Source organism: Temnothorax longispinosus, chromosome 11 (assembly GCF_030848805.1).
Source record: "Temnothorax longispinosus isolate EJ_2023e chromosome 11, Tlon_JGU_v1, whole genome shotgun sequence".
Lineage (NCBI taxonomy): Eukaryota > Metazoa > Arthropoda > Insecta > Hymenoptera > Formicidae > Temnothorax > Temnothorax longispinosus.
In genome coordinates, this window is record NC_092368.1 from 1,662,418 (window position 1) to 1,682,135 (window position 19,718).

The window sequence follows — 19,718 nt, forward strand, 5'->3', positions numbered from 1 at the left end:
AATTCCGCCGGTCGTCCGATAATAATAATTAAAAAGCGGCCGAACGCGGCAAACGTCACTCCGCGCGGTGGTGACGGCTGTGCCGTAAATTCGATCTGAAAAGCGCGCGCGTCGCAAACGGCGCGCAGCCTGCGCAGGACGACGCAACGCGCCAGAGAGAGCGGGTTATTACGTCCGTTATATCCCCCGCGACAGGGCTTACGTAACTGTGTAGCGGCGCGCACCATCCGCCGCGGTTCCGTGGGACTCCGAAGGGTCCCGGCGTCCCGGAAGCATCCGTCCGATCAGTCGGTCGGTCGGTCGAACTTTTCCGAGGGGCGGCGAGAGGGGGTGGACGGCGGTGCCCGCGGCTGCATTCGGCTCGCTCCGCCACTGCTGCCGAACGGAGCCCGCGCTGAGGACGAAGGTGGGAGAGAGAGAGAGAGAGAGAGAGAGAGAGAGAGACGAATAGAGAAATTGCGCGCGCACGAGAGGGAGAGAGAGAGAGACGGAGGCGGAGTAGCGGTAGGCGGTAGGTCAACCGCGGGCTAGACGGAGACGCGGCGAAGAGACCCAGAGAGGAGGTGTACGTGTGCGATGGCACACCGAGTTGCGCGAGGATCAACCAGCTGGTTGGCAAGGGAGCCGCGAGCAGTCGCCAGTGAGACGCGGCACCCGCGAGCGCGTGTGTCATTCATTTGCTCGCTCGCACGTTCGTTCGTTCGTCCGTACGTGCGCGCTCGTGTACATCTCCGTGGCGCGGGGGCCTTCTTCTGACGCGTGTGCCCGCCGCCACTGTCACCTCCTTCTCCTTTTTCCTCCCTCTTTTCCTGGTTCATTCGTTCGTGCGTGCGTGCGTCTGAGAACGTCGCGCCTGGCACCTCATTCTCGGACACGACACTTGCCTTTCCCCCGCGAAGCGAGCATCGTCTGCTCTCCGCCTCCTCCAGCGCATCGCTCCACTATCGCTCGTCCCGCTCGCGCGCGCCCGTCCGCACCGTTTTTCCTCTTTTTCTCTCTCTCTCTCTCTCTTCCCTTCCCCTCGCCGCGCGGGCTCTCCCCTCCTCCAATCAGGAGGCAAGAAGAGCGAGAGAGAGAGAGGGTGCGCGTCCCCCGCGAGGAGCGACATCCATCCGCCTTGACTGTGTGTGCCGCGTGCCGCTGGTGTGCGCTGTGCGCCGTCTGTTCTCTCCCCGTAATCTCCACGGCCGTGTGCGTCGTGCCCGCGCGCGCACACGCGTAGTGTGCGTGCGTGCGTGTGTGTGTGGTGTGCGCGCGCGCGCGCGCGCGTGTAGGTCGAGTGTGTGTGGGTTACGTGCGCGCAAACGAGCGAACCAAGATGGCCGCCGATTCAGGAATGGAGACGTGTCCCTCCCCGGAGATTGCGGACTCCAGAAAGCGGCCGCTCGACTGCGACGCGGAGAACGGCGCGACCAAGAGGTCGCACTACGGATCAGGTATTTCCGATCGGTCGTCATCGACGCCGCGCGTCAACATCGCCGCCGGCGATTTCGCTCGCTCGCTCGCTCGCTCGCGCTCGACGTGTCGTCGTCGTCATCGGAGCCTGGTGTCTCCTCTCACACATACTCGCGCACCGTTCGCATAACCGACTACATGTAACGTCCGTCCCTTTTCTTCCCTCGGTCTCTCTGTCTCTCCCTCCCCCTCTCTCTTTATCTCTTTCTCTTTCTCTTTACTCGCCTTTCGCACGCGCCTTTGACAATCCCGTCTTTACCGCTCTGTTGACACGGCGGATCCGTTCCCTTTCGTTTCCCACTTCGCAGGGGCTCCCGTCGGCAGATCGGCTTCTCGTACATGTATCACGAACACGGTGCACAGCGCCTCGCCCCGCCCCGCGCATCCTCGCTCGTGCCACGTCTCCTTCCGCCTGCCTCGTCGCCCCGTTTTTCTTTTTCCTCTCTCTCTCTCTCTCTCTCTCTCTCTCTCTCTCTCTCTCTCTCTCTCTTCCTCTTTATCCTCACTTTATCGGTGTATTCCATCTTCTCCGATCTACGGAGTCGCGCGCGTGGGACACGTCCAAGTTCGACGGCGAGCCGCCGGATCAGCGGGAAACACGGTGTTTTGAATTTTGACGTTCCATCCGCGCGACATCCTCCACACTTCCTCCGTCCCTCTCTCTCTCGCTCTCGCTCTCGCTCTCCCTCGGCTACGTGTGGGCGGTCGTGCCTGTGGGACATCGTTAATGGAGAACCGCTTCCACGACGGTGGCTGCTCCTACGGTGACTCTGCAACTTTGTCGCGCAAGCATCGTGGAAATAGCGGCGCACGTTCCCGCCGCGCCGCTACGTCCTCGTCATCATCGTCGTCGTCATCGTCGTCGTCGTCATCCGTCGTTCCGTGCATTGTACGTGCGCGCCTGTCACAGCGCTCCGCGCTCCGTAACGCGGTGCCACGATCGCGACCAACGTCGTCGTCGTCGTCGTCGTCGTCATCGTTGCCGTCGTCGTCGTCGAGAAGCCGCCACCGCCGCTGCCATCCGCGCGCAGAACGACGGCGCCCACTAGGATGTGGCGCATCGGTGAGTGAGTTTGTCACGCACGCACGCATCGCCCACCTCGCGTCCCGCCGCCGCCACCGCCTCCTCTCCGAGGAGGTTGACGGGTCAAGGTCGCCGGGCCAGCCAGCCAGCTAGCGAACGAGCGAGCGAGCGAGCGAGCGAGGCCGAGCCGAGCCGAGCTTCAGCGCGCAGGGCCCTCCATCTGTCAAACAGCTGTTTGCCTTCCGCACCGTTCGACTTCCTGCTGCGCGTCGTCCCTTTCGCTCCGATCGCCATCGATCTCGGTTATTGTTCGACCACCGCGTTCGTTGATCGAAACAAAAAAAAAAGAGAGCCTCCGAACGAAGTGAAGTTGGTTAACCGAGACGCTCTTCCCCGGAACTCGGTTAGGCCACGTCGATAGGCCTTTTGTCGTGACGTGACGCTTGAAATCCATCCGACGTCGGAGTCGACCGTCGTTTTTTTTACCGTGATTGTCTCTCTTTTCATTCTTAAGCGAGATGCACTCATTCGCTCTTTTTCTCTCTGTCTCTCTTTCTTTTTTTTTCTCTAGTCGTGTGACGGGATTGCGGGTTTAAAAGGCGCTCCTCCAGCGAAACTAGATCTCGGATTAACTGAGATCATCGCCATCGTGATCGAACTCGTTTTTCTCTCTATGACATAACCAGGCTTACCATCCGGAGAGATATATGTATGCGATAAAAAATTTTATAAAGAGCGAGTTTTCCCGAGCGAGGTTACCTAATCAAAATCACCGGTGCAATCGTACGATAAGCCTTATCCATGTTCGATCTCCTTAATCGGTCCCCGATGTGCGCGCAAACTTTTTTTTTATAATTTTCGTCGATGCATTTTTTCGTAGTGTTACATAAACCGATTTATCTGAGAACGTCTCGATCTTCTCGATGCTCAATGCAGAACGATAATCGTTAATTAAACAAGTTTGTTTTTGCGGAGCTGGACATTCTTTTTGTTTCTTGTTTGCGCATCGTCACCGGATTGGCCAACGTCGTCGACGTCATCCAGCTTCGATTTCCTGAAGTTTCCTCAATCGTTTTCGATCGGTTCCCGTTCGCGAACGCGAGTCAAAAGATCGCGGGACTTACGCCGCGGATATATCGCGGTCGGGAAATTCCGATTTTCGGAATCGAGCGGAGAGATCGATCTCGGGCACGATCTCACGTCTTCGGGCCAACGAGAGTCAGGTGTTTGCCCGACTCGCTAGGCAACACGACGACCCACCACTTTTCGTGTTGCAATAGCGCGCGGCTTTCAGGGATGGAGCGAAAAGACAGATCGATTGCATGCGGGAATGAATATGATTTCGAGAAAATTATTATACATCTATTTTCGTAAAATGTATATACGTCGACAATGCTTTGAGATAAGGAATAGAGCTTTTGACAGATGACCTCATTTTGCCCTGCGTCAATGATTCTTTCGAATTTAGTTTTTAATTAGTTTTCAAGGAAGAAATAGAGGATTTTGAAAAATATATCATTTTATGAATTATTCTGTGTATATATATATGTATATATATACATTTTTTTAAATTATTTATCTTATATATTATGTATATTTCAAATATACATATACAGGATAAGGATAAGCCAACGAAAAATTTTTACTTCATTTTTTTTTAATTGATTGATTTGTGCAAAATTAAGGGAAATGTATAATTATGTATAAAATTAAACCGTGCTGCTCATTTTCTTGATTAGAATAGCTGCTCTTTTAAAAATCTTAAATGGCAATAGGATCCAATTAAGGGACCTTTAAAACATGTCACTTGATTTTTATTGCTACTTAAGATTTTTGAAGAGGTAACTACCCTTTCATCAAGGAGTTGAATTTATCAGAATTTTACCCCTTAAGAACAAGATTGACAAGTTTCGGTATACTTCGCGCAAATCAATCGATTACAAAACAATAAAGTGGAAATTTTTTTGTTTGACTTATGTATTACATATTTAAATAATCATTTCCTCTCTTGTATTCTCGATTCTTATATCGATTGCGAGATACGTGCCTTTATTCATATTTCGCCGCATAATATGCAAGGAATTCGCACACAAAATATACAGTACGATTCTCTGTGGTAAAAGCAAATTTTTTGTCTGAAATTACCTTTGAATATTAGTTTTTAAATGAGAGCCATTTGAAGCTAATGAACGAGCGCTCCAAGTTACGCATGATGCAATATAGTGTCAATGTTCTGAAAATAAAATAAAATAGAACAGATAATATATGAATAATTTTGATCTATTTCAAAGATATTGTGCAACTTTGAAGAAAGCCAATTAAATGTTTTAAAGTGTATACTCGGAATGTAAACAACATTTTAAAATTATTTTCGCATTACCTAAACCATTTATTTTACTTTTACCCATTGCTTGATAATACCAGTTAGAAAATGTTCTCTTATTAAATTATTCGAAATAACGATTAGACATCGTGTGCATAGTTGTGAAATAGTTTCGAGAAATAGTAAGATACACGCGCGCCTCTTTCAGAGCCTAGAGTGCTCATCCGTTAACTTCAAATTGTAGTAATTTAAGAACCATTGTTCAAACGTAATTTTACCATGGGAACAAGTTGTTCTTTGTGGCACAAAGAATCGAACTCCACGCGCGCGAATTCCGGTATACTCTGCATATAACGATATTCATTGCATATCTATTATAAGACGCGATTAAGAAAACGGTTTGCTCTGATTTTGCAGGGGGAGATGGAACGTATCACCTCAAAGTGTTGGTCCCCGGCGTGGCGGCCGGGGCCATTATCGGGAAAGGTGGAGATACAATTGCTCAACTTCAAAAGGATACAGGGGCAAGGGTGAAGATGTCTAAATCGCATGATTTTTATCCTGGTATGCGTCACATTTCGCAACGTTTTGCGCGTTTTCGCGACTGCGCTCATCCGTTAATTACCGTTTCGTTTGTCTATTACAGGAACTACCGAGAGGGTATGCCTCATCACAGGCACCGTAGACGCTATTATGGAGGTCATGGAGTTTATCATGGACAAAATACGCGAGAAGCCTGATCTTACTTCGAAGACTACGGTTGACTTCGACTCTGGTAAAGCCACTGCGGAGAGGGACAAGCAGGTATAAGATTGAAATATTTTTATCGTAAAATTCTTTTCATAATTCTATTAAGACATTTCGCGGGATATTCTTTTTAAAAGAATACGAATTTTTTATTAGTGAGTGACAATACTAAAAATTGCTCTTGATATAAAAATAGTATAATAATTACAGACTTTGGAATAGATTAATTTTTTCCAGGGATTATATATTTAGAATTTTCTAAATTCTAATAATGCGAATTTGCTATTACGTTATCAGTATATTTCTTTGTGAAAAGACAGTGATAGACTAATAATCACTCAAAAAAGTACGAAATACAAATTTTACACGCGCGAATGACACGAGTCTGCTATTTCAGGTCAAAATTTTAGTGCCTAATAGCACTGCGGGGATGATAATAGGAAAAGCTGGGAATTACATTAAACAAATTAAAGAAGAATCTGGCTCATACGTTCAGATCAGTCAGAAGGCTAAGGACTTGTCCCTTCAGGAGCGATGTATAACGGTGATTGGTGAGAAAGAAAATAATCATAGGGCGTTACACATGATCTTAGCGAAAGTGGCGGATGATCCGCAAAGCGGAACCTGTCTTAATGTCAGTTACGCGGATGTAAGTGGTCCCGTTGCCAACTACAATCCTACAGGCAGCCCGTACGCTCAAGCTCCCACAAGCACTCCCACGTATACATCTACAGCTGGTCTAAATACAGGTTAGTTAACGAGTCTTTTAATAATGCAGATAAGGCATTCCCCATGCGACGAATACATTTGTGTTGTTAGCGTAGCATTATCGATTATAAGATTATCGTCTAATAATATTCATAGATGTAAGCTTGTAAGTGCGCGCTTCTCCTTAATCTTTTTCAATTAAATTGAATGAAATGTAACGGAACGAAAAATTAAATGACTTTTTTCTAACTTGAAATTTCGTTCCTAAAGAGATTAAATAATCGCCAAAATGAAATAAAATTGCGAAACTTGCAACTGTTTTCTAATTAAATAAATGAATCACACTATTTTTCATACTTACAAAGCGATACAAAAACTCGTGTATTGATATGTGTGATCATGGAAAAGAAATCTGGTCTTTCCAAGCTTTAATTATCCATCAAGCTTGAACGTACAACAAACATATTTGTCTACGCCGTTCGTGATTAATAAATACGGTGGTTGCCTATTTCTTTTATAGTGAGTCTCTTGAACGGTGCTGGTTTGAGTCTTAATCTGAATCTGGGCGCGGCTATCACCACCGGCACGGCACCGGTAACGACACAGCTGCTGGAACACATAAAACTGAATCTACGTACGACAGGTTTCTCCGAGCCCGCCGCCACGGAGATACTCGCCGCGATCGCGACCCTCGCCAAATACAATATCCTCGGAATGGGGATTGGGATGCCGTCGAGTATGAGCTACTTGGGCAATCCGATGGACAGTACGACAACCGCGAACGGCTCGAACAACAACGGCGGTGTGTTCGGACCGATCGGGACCGTGCCTACGCTCGGGTCCACCTCGCCGACGCCGCGTAACACCCTCGATCGGTACGAGCCGTTCGATCCGTTCCGACAGAACAACACCGCCGCCAGCGCGATACACCTGAACAACAATTCGTTCGGCCTGGGCACTAACCAGTTATCACTTGTAAGTAAGAGTCCTACACAGGTAGACGCCAACAACAAGGAGACCAAGAAAGTAGACATAGAAATTGCAGAGGTTATAGTGGGAGCTATTCTGGGACCCGGTGGTCGTGCCCTCATTGAGATTCAGCACCTAAGTGGCGCCAACATACAAATCTCTAAGAAGGGCATGTTCGCCCCTGGTACCAGGAACCGCATAGTGACTATCACGGGTTATCCCAATGCGATCAACACTGCTCAGTACTTGATCGAGCAGAGGATCAGTGAAGAGGAGGCGAAGCGAGCGCGTCAGAATGCCATCGCCAGTATGATCCATTGATTTCAAGTACAGCACTCCTCTTGTTCATCCCCATTATTGAGCTCCGTTGTTCACCTCTTCACACCCTGAGAAGGGAGAGCACGTCCGAACACGGCGGTTCTCTTCTCTCCTCTTATACTTTTGACATACATACATATATATACATATACATACATATATATATATATATATGTGTGTGTGTGTGTGTGTGTGTGTGTGTGTGTGTGTGTGTGTGTGTGTGTGTGTGTGTGTGTGTGTGTGTGTGTGTGTGTGTGTGTGTGTGTGTGTGTGTGTGTGTGTGTGTGTGTGTGTATATATATATATATATATATATATATTTCGTCCATCGCCAATTTACCGCCCGTTGTCATCTATCGCGCTGCGTTGTCACTATAGCGCTTGCATTGTCACATCATTTACGTTCATACATCCATCATGGCTCGTCATCATTTATCTATCTTTTAAGATTATTATGATATATATACATATATGAATATTATGTATGTTGTACGATATATAACTACTACGATTGTTCTGTGATACACCACATTACGGGGCTTTATCACACACGACACGCGCGTACCGCATCAGAGTTGCCACGAATAACTAGTTGTTATTGTCTTATAGGGTATTACCGTAATGAGGTAATCCACTATATAATTGTTATCGGATTCGAAATATACGATTACGGCATCTCTCTTAGCCATACAAATGTTCACGCCACACCGACCACTACACTACATCCGGGAATACGGCTTCTTCTCAACGGGCAGACTTTTGTCTGGATAATCGCATCCTCAAGTTTTTATTACGGGACACGTTCACCGTAATCGAGAAATCACCTCATACAGAACTCAACGTTAAAATGGCACTTAAAAAATCTGATTCAATCTGAGTCGATTGGTCAACTGAAATGTTGAGACAAGGGTTCCATGATCAACATTCTGCATTGTCTTTTGAGATAGGAAATACTTAGACTAATGGAATTTTTCTCGCTCTTGCAAAATACATTATTTACTTCGTTCACACCAAGTATAGAGTAATACCTTGGCAAAACCAAAGAGTTTATATATGCAGGATGTTTCACAAAGGAAAGGTTACAAGCTTTTAAGACTTGAAATTTTTGAGTCTTAGAAATTTTTTAAATCTTTCTCGAAATATCCCGTATAACACAGAAATACCTTGGCTGGAAGTTTAATATATATATCCAAAGTGAGAGCTATTCTATAATATATAAACATATATTTATATATTTACAATGTGCCGCTGGCTGGCCCAGCTAAATAAAAGAAAATAACGGATAACTCCTTATTGCCAAGTTATATTCTTAATTCCAAAGCGTTTAAGTCTTCATCTCAGAACAAACCTCATTTAAGTTTCGTAGCGCTTAGAAGAGATTAATATATATACAGAGTTATATATAGATTTTAACGTCAAATGTTGTTACTTTTTAACGTATATTTCTAAGGAATGGAAATCTATGCTAGCATTTGTTCACTAGGATAATCAATACTTTTTGCGCATCACATTAGATGACATTCTCAGATAATAATTATGTATAATTGTTCCATTATTTATGTAGAACTTTTAGTCTAATTATTTCCTCTTCTATTTAAGGCGATCGTCAGTTGACTGCGATTAAAATCTATATATATGTATATATACACATATATATTTTACTTTAGTCTCATTTAATCGGACTTGACATTGGAATTTATTATTACGTGCCTTTTAGGAGAAAGTAGTGTGTATGGGCGTTTGCTTTCTTGAAATGACGTAAATGTTCGTTTATTTAAAATCCCTTTCGGAAGCCTTTTAATTTGTACATGAGCGTTTCTTCGATCATTTCCCCTCGCTACGCGCGAGACTTTTTACCGATGCAATTTCGTATATTTTAAATGATTTACCCGAGATATCGATTATTTGATCGTAGACGCGTTGGCGAGAATCTTCTGTTGACCGTTTTAATTATCTTGAAAAATCTCTTATTAGTCACATCACGTATTTTTGGGTTCTGTATGGTAAAGGAAGCGTTTGTATGGAACGCTGGAAAATCTCTGTTTATGCGAAATGCGAGCCAAACGGGAAATTTTAATGAATCGTGAAGTTTTCGCATACAGAAACGAGCCGATAGGTCATTGAATGTGTTAGGATCGGTTAAAAAATTTTCAGATAAATCTATTGCGTCTTCGTCGTTTGACGAAGGAAGAGATATCCGCTACGAGAGGTTTTTATAATCATTCTTTCTCTGTGGGAGTAGGTTACAAAAATATAGGAAGGGGTGATACGAGCTAGGTAGTAATCAATAATGGGTTTAGTTAAAAATGATTATTGAAATGTTAGCTATATAGAGCGTTAAATGAAATATATAACTGTTCATGAGTATATATATATATACATACAAGTACATATATATATGCATATATATACACATTTAATTCATAACTGGAGGCATTGGCCCACCGTTCTTTAAACAATGACTTGTATATTTATAAATATTGCATATAACGGGGATAATTATGATAATATAAGATGCAGAGAGATATTGTATATATATATATATATATACATATACACTCATATATATATATATATATATATATATATATATATATATATATATATATACATGTATATTATATAGAAGGAAAATATATTATAGATTATTACAAACAGAAGAAACGTTAAATAACGTGTATATGTATGTATATATATATATATATATATATATATATATATATATATATATATGTGTGAGTGTATGTGTATATATATAAACGTGGAATGATATTATAAAAGATTGTTGACTAAATATTTGCGTCCGCAAAGAGGAGAAACAGATTTATGTTTATCCATAAATTCTATGTGAACTATTATCAATTAAACTTCACTGTGTTGCCCAAATACATTGAAAAGTCACCGAAATATGAAGTAATTAACTAGGTTGCTGTAGATAGATCGATTCTAAAATTTTAAGAGAGTATAAATATAAATTATAGCGTTAATTTAATTTATGGATTAGTGTGTTCTAATGGCCTTCGTGCTATTAACGCTAACGGCAGCATAATATATTTCATTACATATTGATTAATCATATAATAATACAACCATCGTCATGCATTCTCTGGTCATCATATTAGATTGGCTATCACTGATTCTCATCGCGTTAAAAAAATCTTCTATTATAGTTGGCTACGAATATTATCTGGCTGACTGCTGGTAGGGCGAACGATGCTGCTATATGTACATATACATAAATTTGTCGCGCGATACTAGAGTCGAACGCGTGAAAAAGAAAAGTGAGGCGTTTGTCATTCGAATTTGCCATTGGTCGTTCATCTCTCGCGGATGTTTATATAGGACACAGTTTTTACATTGCCACTGCTACAAATATGTACGTTATCTATTAGATTTAATATTATTTATTCGTCCTTCATATTCACGATCGTACGTTATTTATCGTCCTAATATTTATTCGCAGACAGATGCGTCGAATTTGTGAAGCTATCGTCTGAGAATCGGTACCTTTGTTTTATATATTCTCTCGTTGTTAAAGTTGTGAGAAATAGCTGTGTAGTCTCATCCGATTGTAACGCCAGTTGTGAATGAGATTGGACGACGAACCTTTTGACTTTTATCCGAGATTCGCTCGTCGACTGTATTCTCCTGGTCACTGGGGAAATGGTCGCACGAGCGGCCACTTCTTTCAGATGATCTCGAGTCTTCGACCGTCTCCAATCTCGTTTACCGTCCGTTGCCGTATATTCGCAATAGTCATGCAGTAATCCTAGCGCTACTCGAACGATACAACTTACATAAACTTGCAAGAAACAATCGCCGTTAGGCGATATCCTCTCGTATCTTTGTTAGCGCGGAGTGTGAAGCACACTAATTTTGTGATATGCATCGCCTGTTGGTACAAATGACACAAGTTATGACGTACATGTTTGTAGAAACGCAATACCCCGAGAGCGAGAAAAAGTTAGGCGGAGAACGAGGAAGAGGTCTCTCTCTGGCGAACAACTTGTAGGTAGCACCCACGTTAAGCTATAGGATAGGGTTACGGGTTTTCTCTGATATTAAAACATTCCGTAGTAGAACAGATTACGTGTTATAAGACTAGCTGTGATGGAAAGCTGAAAAGAGAATGTATATTATACCAGCTGCCAGTACATGAAAGATGAAACGAGCTACGTTTGATAAAATGTAAAATTGTAGGATTTATTTGCGCAGGTAAAGATAAGTGCTTGCGACGACACGAAAAAAGTTCGGCCGAGGCGAGGAGAGATCGAGGAAGGAAACAGCAGTGCGCACAATTAAATTTAACATGCCCGGTTAAGCATGTTACAGAGAAATCTTGCGCGCGCAATGTGATGCGTCCGCATTGTTTTTCACGATGGGGGATGATGACAGGATATCAGGACGGAGCCGATTCCCTTTTTACGTAAAATGCGTACAATTCGTGGATAACACGAATCTCCTTGCGAATATATTCCGGGTAAGAATCAAATACACAGGTGGAAGGAGCACAGATCAGTATAGAGGCCATAAGCGCGATCAGCCAGTCTAACATAAGTATTCTTCTTAGTGTAACGTTGGTTTAAAGTGTACCGCCTGTTACATTTTAGTAACCACATCGATACTATTGTGCGTAAAAGTTTGCAGAGTTACGTCGAGGTCGTTGTTTCGATAACGGCTCAAGTGTTTCCTCGCGATGTGCAATCTTACAAGATTAAAAATCTGGTATAGAAATCTGGCGAGAAACATCTCAGGAGTCCAACTGATTGGATTTGGTATTCTCAAAACGCAGATAAACAAAGCGCTTGGTACATATATTTTTAAAGATCCGAGAGATTAACAGCGAGGGAAAAATTTCAATATGCATTTTCGAGGCACGGCTGTTTTTATACCCACTTTTGAGGATTGTCACGCTCCGTAATATCCCGCAGACGAACGAAATACAAGTTGCAGTACCGTTATCGAAGTGACACTTTCGACAGAATTTTCCAATATTGCTTAACGGCGTAAGTCTATATGTGTTAGTGCATTAGCATGTGTATATATGTGTATTTACGACATGTTACGCAGTACCGAAGTGTTTAACGATAAACGTCAATAAGCGCACGGTTCTGCGTGCAAACTCAAGCTGCGTTAAAATCAGTCCCCGCGCGCGGCCAATATCGGAGCAAAGATAATTTTGTCACGAATATTAGGTCGACAATCGACATCCCGCAATATATTGTACGTATAATAATAGTAGGGCGTTATGTATATGTATTGGTGACAAAATTATCGCATCACGTGCAACGATATTGATTCGCGACAGAGATTGTTTAGTGGTTTAGTCCTTTCCGAACCAACGATTCCAAGGAGAAATTGCTTTCGGCGGAGCATTTCCTTTTAAATTTCTCATTCAACGATCACGCGATCATGGCAATCATCGAAAGAAGACGTGAAAAATATTTCTCGCTTATTTTTGCTACATTTCGGAGGAAAATCGGCGTTTACTCAGTCACGACAAATTCGATTCCAATTGGGATCATGGGAACGGAAAGGACGAAATTTTTGCCCGCGCGTCATTGAGGAATTTTCCGAAACGATCGACGCGGCGTCGCAGCGGCTGCATCTGCACAAGATGGCAAAAGCAGTATTGGTCGGCCAGTCAATGTTACCTACGAGTTGTTTAAGCGAGAGAACGATGTTACAGTAGACCGGCAGTCGTCGCCCGCCCTTTAGGAGAGTCTTTTATTTTTTCATACAGCGCTTTGTTTTTCTACAGATTTAAGATATATATTTCTCCGTTCGCAAACCTTCTAAGCGCGAGAGGACCGCGGCGCGACGGGTAACGCGCGTGTACACGTCGCGTCGCCAGTCGATAGTTGTAACCGCAGAACACAGTTCAAGCGTAGATTGTTTCTGTAGCTAGTTTCTTAAATCTCTTATGAAATTACAGGTTTGAGCAGGTTAAAACAATAAATGATCGACTCTCTATCCGAGACAAAAAAAAAGAAAGAGAGGAAAAGAAGATAATTACGTATCTGCAACAGACGTGTACGCTCGCACACGTGCATATGGGAATACGCGGAACGAATTAAGGAAGGACAAGTTAAATTTTAACTCTTATAAAAAAATATATATATGTATAAGTATATAAAAAAAACGTGGAGATGTAGCGTAGTAATCAGGGAACTGTAGGAATTGCATTGACTCGCCTCAATTCTAATTATGACTATTGTTACAGTAACTATTAACTGAATTTGACACTCGTCGCCGCGCGGAGAGTGACTCGCGTGTCACGTTACTTGGCTGTGTGTGTTAGGCTACATCGTAAAAATCATGTTCCATCGTACTTTTCATCGCTCCACTTCGCATTAAGCTCCATTAAACCGGATGCGAGACGAGAAAGAGAGAGAGCTAGAAAAACGCGAGAGGAAAGAAACGAAAGGAGAATGTGAAAAGACGCAAGACGACGGCATTCGCGTTTTATGCCAATGATAGAAAAAGAAAGATAGAATTTTCTGCGTGTCACCCACACTCCACTCCCCTTTAGTGCCATATCGAATTCTTCCCGATTTCCTCCCCGTCCAACTCCTTTCCTTGCCACCCATCGATCACCACACTTGTTAACGTTTAACAGTAGAACGTGTTGTTAAAGATGTATATCCTGCGCGACGCGCGCAGGCCGTACTAAAAAAAAAATCCGACTATATATCATTTGTTTCACACTAATATACTAAATAACGTTATGGAGCATATTACGAGACACTTTATTATACACTTACTCTTAGTTTGCAGTACATGGAAAATAGTGATTCTTATAGCAGCCAAGAATATTGTAGGAAAAAAAAAGAGATAAGAGAAACAATAATATAGAAAAGGTAACGGCCCATGCTCCATTAAAATATACACTGATCACTGAAAATTTAAAGGGAGTTGTTATTTAATGGATACTTTGATTCCAATGTTATTATACGTCACACGTTCGCGTTTCCTGATTTTATTTTACACAGTGCCCTGTTTCAGCATCGTCCTACGTTTGATTGGCGGTAATAATTGAAGTTAGAGATGCAACAGTGTCTAAATTGATTGATATACGTGCACAGCAATTTGGCAAATTAGATTGAAATTAATCATCGCGAGTACCGCTGAAAAAGAAGAGAGAAAGATCGATCGTGGAAGTTTTACCCCAAGGCAGATCAACAATATCGTCGAATAAAGGCGCGATGGTTTTAAAAGTCATTGGCGCAAAAAAATAGTTATATTAAAGACGTCCGTATCGATGGATCGAGGGCCTATATATTGATTGACCAATAACGGATTAAAGAAAAAGGAAACAGGCACGTAAGACAAGTAAGCTGTTCGAGATATATCACGGTTAATTATTGCTTCAGAAAAAATGTTGCATTTGTCTTTGTAAAGAGTTTCCTCTAACTGTTTACTGCCACTTTTTTGCAATCTTTCGCTATAATCAAATGTTTAAATAATAGGGCGAATATTTGCCGATAGCCAAGAAAATCAATGTAAAACGTTATATGTATATACATATATATATGACGCTAAGACATGTGTACGCTAAGATATCGCTATAGAGAACGTCAAAAAAAAGAAAAGAGTTTATTTATTGCATCCTATCGCATTGATTGACAATAGCAGAGGCGAAGTTATTTATATAGTACGAAAGTATAAAGATAATATTATCGAAGATCACACAGGTACTCGGAAATCATTCGATTAAACGCGATTCGAGATAATTCTCATATCACGATATCTTCGTTTTCCTAATTGTCAGCGACATTCTCATGAAGTCCCAGACAGCACCATGTCCAAAATCGGGACATAAGACGTCTTAAAGGCATCTTTAAGACACCTTTAAGACGTCTTAATGACGTATTTAAGACATTGAGCTAAGCGCGCTACCTCAGATAGTACCGATAGTACACATATCCAAAATCGGGACGCAAGATGTCTTAGACATTTTTAAGACATCTCGTGATATGATGTCTAAAAGGCGTCTTAATGACGTCTTATGTCTCGATTTTGGACATGCGTCCTGGGGTAACGCTCTAAGCCCATCTTTGATTGAGAAATAAAAAAGAGAGAATAAAGTAAAATAATATATACATATATATATATATATAGATAAAAGAAAATTATGTATCGAAAACGTAACGGAACGGCGTTACAATGTCCGCGGTAACTAAAACGCGTTCGTTACGAAATAGTTAAGAGGGTTGTACAAAAATTGTATGTAATGTTATTTTGTCGGAAGTGAGAATATTAATAGAGTTAGGCTGTTAATATGGTATATTATTTTTGGGTAAGCGTAATGTAAAAAAATGAGAAAAAAAACCAAGAAAAGAAAGGATTAAGTGACACTCTCGGACGTGAGACCGTTGTTGTTGAGGTAGAGATAGCAAATAGCAGCTCGGGGATTAAAAATGGAGAATTAAAGAAAAACAGTTAAATAACGTTAAGTAGCGAGGGAGAAAGAGAGAGCGAGAGAGAGAAAGAGAGGAAGAGGAGACTATTGAGTACCTTGTCGAGTATAAGTAGTCGTATATTGCTATAAATCGCAAGTGCACGTGGGTGCGCGTGTGCTCTCATCCCACATGTTCGTGATTCGTTCACACAATATACACACACACACACACACACAGACATACGCATACACATTGTATAATGTCAAAAGTGCATGCTTACACGCGAATAGAAGATTTTGCAGACCGATAGAAAGAGAGGGATAGAACGCACGTTTGCGTTTTACTTTCGCGATGATATAAGTCTTTTCATGCGTCGCAATTACGGCGTACTCGGTGAATTACTAAAGAAAGAGAGAGAAATAGTGTTATCTTCCATGATATAATATACATATATATTATATATACATAAATATATATAATCGAGATATATGAGGGCGATATAGGGGAAGAAAGAGAGCAGCTGGCTGCGAAGGTACCATAGAGAGATTTATTTCGTCTCGCACCGATGGTGAAATCACGATCAAGTATTGTACCTTACATTCCTTCGGCTATAAAGTAATTTAAGGCATACACAGCAAACGTACATACACACACACACGCACACACACATGGCAGCGCGTTTTTCTCATCATGCGTTTTACCGAGTTTCATTTACACCGCACGCGATTATAGACGGAAAAAATCCATTGTCACTCATTACACACATTTTAACCCGCAATTGTGTATTGTATACACACGACAGACGATTCGGCTTGTTTTTCCCCCCTTTTTTCTTGTCGACACGACACGAGAACGACGGTGCATTACGAGCAATGGGCAAAATTGCGTATTTTTTAATATTCCGAGATACGTCTCTCGCCCCTCCGCGCGAGAGAGAGAGGGTGGAGAAAAAAAAAACACAGAAGGGAAGGGAGAAAAAGGGTATTGCGATTCAGATAAGAAAGAGCTAAGATTATCGATATTTACAATAAGTTTTAAGTAGTAAAAAATAATTAATCGTAACTCTACGGAAGGTACGGATATACTTTAGACGAGTAAGCCAGGGACTCGGGAAGGCGAGGCGAAAGATTGTAATTCGGCTGGTCGATATACGATGAGGTGAGGCGAGAGAGCATCCGTGGTATGGTTGATCTTCGTTTTATTCGCGACTACAGTGATCTCGCAAATCAAGTGAAATCACAGTCGTTTCACCTTTGCGCGATCTTTCTCGGTGCATTGTTATACGATCTAATAAAAGATACCCCGACAGTTCTCAGACGTGAATCACACGTTTCGATACCCTATAAGAGCATCCTGAGAGAAGAGGGATACACGCTCTCTCGTCGAGCGAGAGAGAAATGTAATACCAAAAGTCACGAGAGCTGGCGCATTCTCCTCTCTATTTATGACGGAAGCCACCGTCAGAGCTTGTCGGTGCTGTGTCAATTGTTATTTATTAGCAGGATCGACAGCCCCACGTGACTCTTGGCACGATTTTATCGTCTTTGCCGGATTACGCTCCACGTGAGAACTGTCATTCGGACCCCCACAAAATTGAGGAAGGGGAACCACCACCTTCCCCAGTCGCGGATAACGTTGAATGATCGACGATACCACGGACGACTATGCGGAGAAGCGTTATATATATGGCAAAGAATCGTGTGTAAGAGATTGTACGATGGGCAAAAGAAAGCAAAAAAGAAAAAACGAGGGGGCACGATCTTGTCAGTGAGCGGACAAGAGTCAGGGTACCCATATTCGTACGGCTCGTAAAGGCTTCGATAAAGAGAATCCTCTATTTGTTGATCAAAAAGAAAGAAAGACAAAAATAAGGAGCGACGATACGCGTTTTACTTTTGCACTTTCGCTAGTCGATGAAAGTTTTTTTATCAATTATCTGCTGTCCTTGACGTGACCGCTTTGGGCACCACTTTATTGTTATCGATGAAGTATAATTTAGTTCACAGGCATTTTCTTTTTTCCGAAGGGCTAATCTTAATATTATTACTTTACACTCTAACCACATTTATTTGCATCCATAAATTGTTATTCTCTTTCATCATCAATTTATTCCATTCAATGTTGAATAATTATATATATATATATATATATATATATATATATATATATATATATATATATATATATATATATATAAAAGAGAGAGAAAGAGAAAGAGTAAAGGAGAGAGAGGGAGAGAGAGAAAAAAAGCAAACAGACAAACATGATATATTAACTATTTTCACTCATTGAGAAAGCATCGTTACCTGTATGACAAGTGACCATAATAAGAGCATAATAAACAATCGCTCATTAAATGCATTCTGTTGTTCTTCATTTCATGACCTGGCCACCATCCATACATCCATCCATTGGTCCATTCAGTGTCGCAGTATGATCACGTCATACGCGTTCATCGTTTCTCATTCACCAAGATCTCTCTGGTCTCCCTTTCCACATACATACTCGGCCCTAGAAAACGAAAACGAAGCGCAATTTGTAATTTTGTGGAAATTTGGAGGATCCCGTAGTTCGAGATCCCGTGTTTGAAATCGCCGTCAAATTCGCGAAACGAACGAGACATGACTCCTCCGAATTTCGACAAAAAGAAAAAAATAGAAGAGAGAGGGAGAGAATTTCGTTATTTCGATCTCTATATGGACGTTCCGCTTTTCTAGAGAGAAACAGGAATTATCGATAATTAATATTTCTAAGGGAGCGCGTCGTTGTTATGTCTAATCCAATTATTATTGATATTATCAGATTTTATTTAGAAATTTTTCTAAATAAAAATCCCCCCTCCCGTTGGTGGGTGACGATCGGCCCTTGCGAAAGGTCTCATTCCGTCACCCAAATGCGACGAGACGGGCGTTAAGGCAGGCGCACATATCAGACATACATATTACACGTATACACGCATACACGTGATTTTTTATATTTAATATTTGAGTGAACATTTGTATTCTTGTATATAACACATACACACACAATGTGCGTACCTCGTGAAGGAGAGCGCGCCGACAATTAGCTGATACACGCGTATCTTTATTTTTTCCTTTTTTTTCCCTTCCTCTTTACATTCCGGTAGGCGTATCAATCTCGAGCGTATGAGAGATGCTATTCTAACTAGTCAGTAAAGAAAGAAAAAAAAGAAACGAAGGATTGTATTTCTTTTTACACGACGAATTATCTGTAAATAAGGCAGAGAGGAGCCGGCGATCGAGCTATTATCGGTCCGTTTCGAACGATCTTATTATCGAGCTTTTGATAAAGAGAGAAACGACATGTAATGTAAAAACTGAAGAAGTAACAAATAAAAAGCTATTTTTGTACGGATAATTAACTCAGCCCCAGACAGTTTATTTCGAGCTCTTTGCACGTGTGTGTGCCTAACGATTCGCGTCGAGATCGCGAGTCGTGGAAGTTACATCTCTGACCTTCACGATCCGGGCTTTATCGGATTCTTTTAAAGAGAGAACTTCGGAGAACGGCGAGGAGATGAAGCGTTTGATGCAGCTCTCACTTGGTAAGTTCCCTACATTTATTTGCAATCGCTTTCGTTAATCCTTTTTATTTCACGATGCACCCCGGCTAGTAGAAGCTTCTAAAAGGTATCTAAAGAATGTCTGAAAAATTATGTCGTCTTTTAAACGTCTTTGATGTCTTTAAGACGTCTTTTAGAACTTCCTGCTACCTGGGACATTACAGAGTGTTATACTTATATGACGCAACG

The 19,718-nt window shown here is 42.0% G+C and overlaps 1 protein-coding gene across 3 annotated transcripts; it reads left to right on the forward strand.

Annotated features, from left to right (window-relative positions):
• The first annotated feature begins 438 nt into the window (after positions 1 to 438).
• On the forward strand, positions 439 to 19,324 carry Pasilla (RNA-binding protein Nova-1-like protein passilla). 3 transcript variants are annotated; one of them, XM_071793526.1, is made up of 6 exons: positions 439 to 1,436; positions 5,220 to 5,366; positions 5,449 to 5,606; positions 5,947 to 6,298; positions 6,778 to 7,232; positions 7,303 to 7,442. In XM_071793526.1, the coding sequence occupies exons 1-6, from the start codon at positions 1,319 to 1,321 to the stop codon at positions 7,309 to 7,311; spliced, it is 1,239 nt and encodes a 412-aa protein (XP_071649627.1). In that variant the 5' UTR covers positions 439 to 1,318; the 3' UTR covers positions 7,312 to 7,442. The 3 variants fall into 3 exon arrangements, with proteins under 3 accessions (XP_071649627.1, XP_071649624.1, XP_071649625.1); XM_071793523.1 differs by having other exon boundaries at positions 6,778 to 19,324; XM_071793524.1 differs by lacking the exon at positions 439 to 1,436 and adding an exon at positions 2,335 to 2,518 and having other exon boundaries at positions 6,778 to 19,324.
• Positions 19,325 to 19,718: the final 394 nt, after the last annotated feature.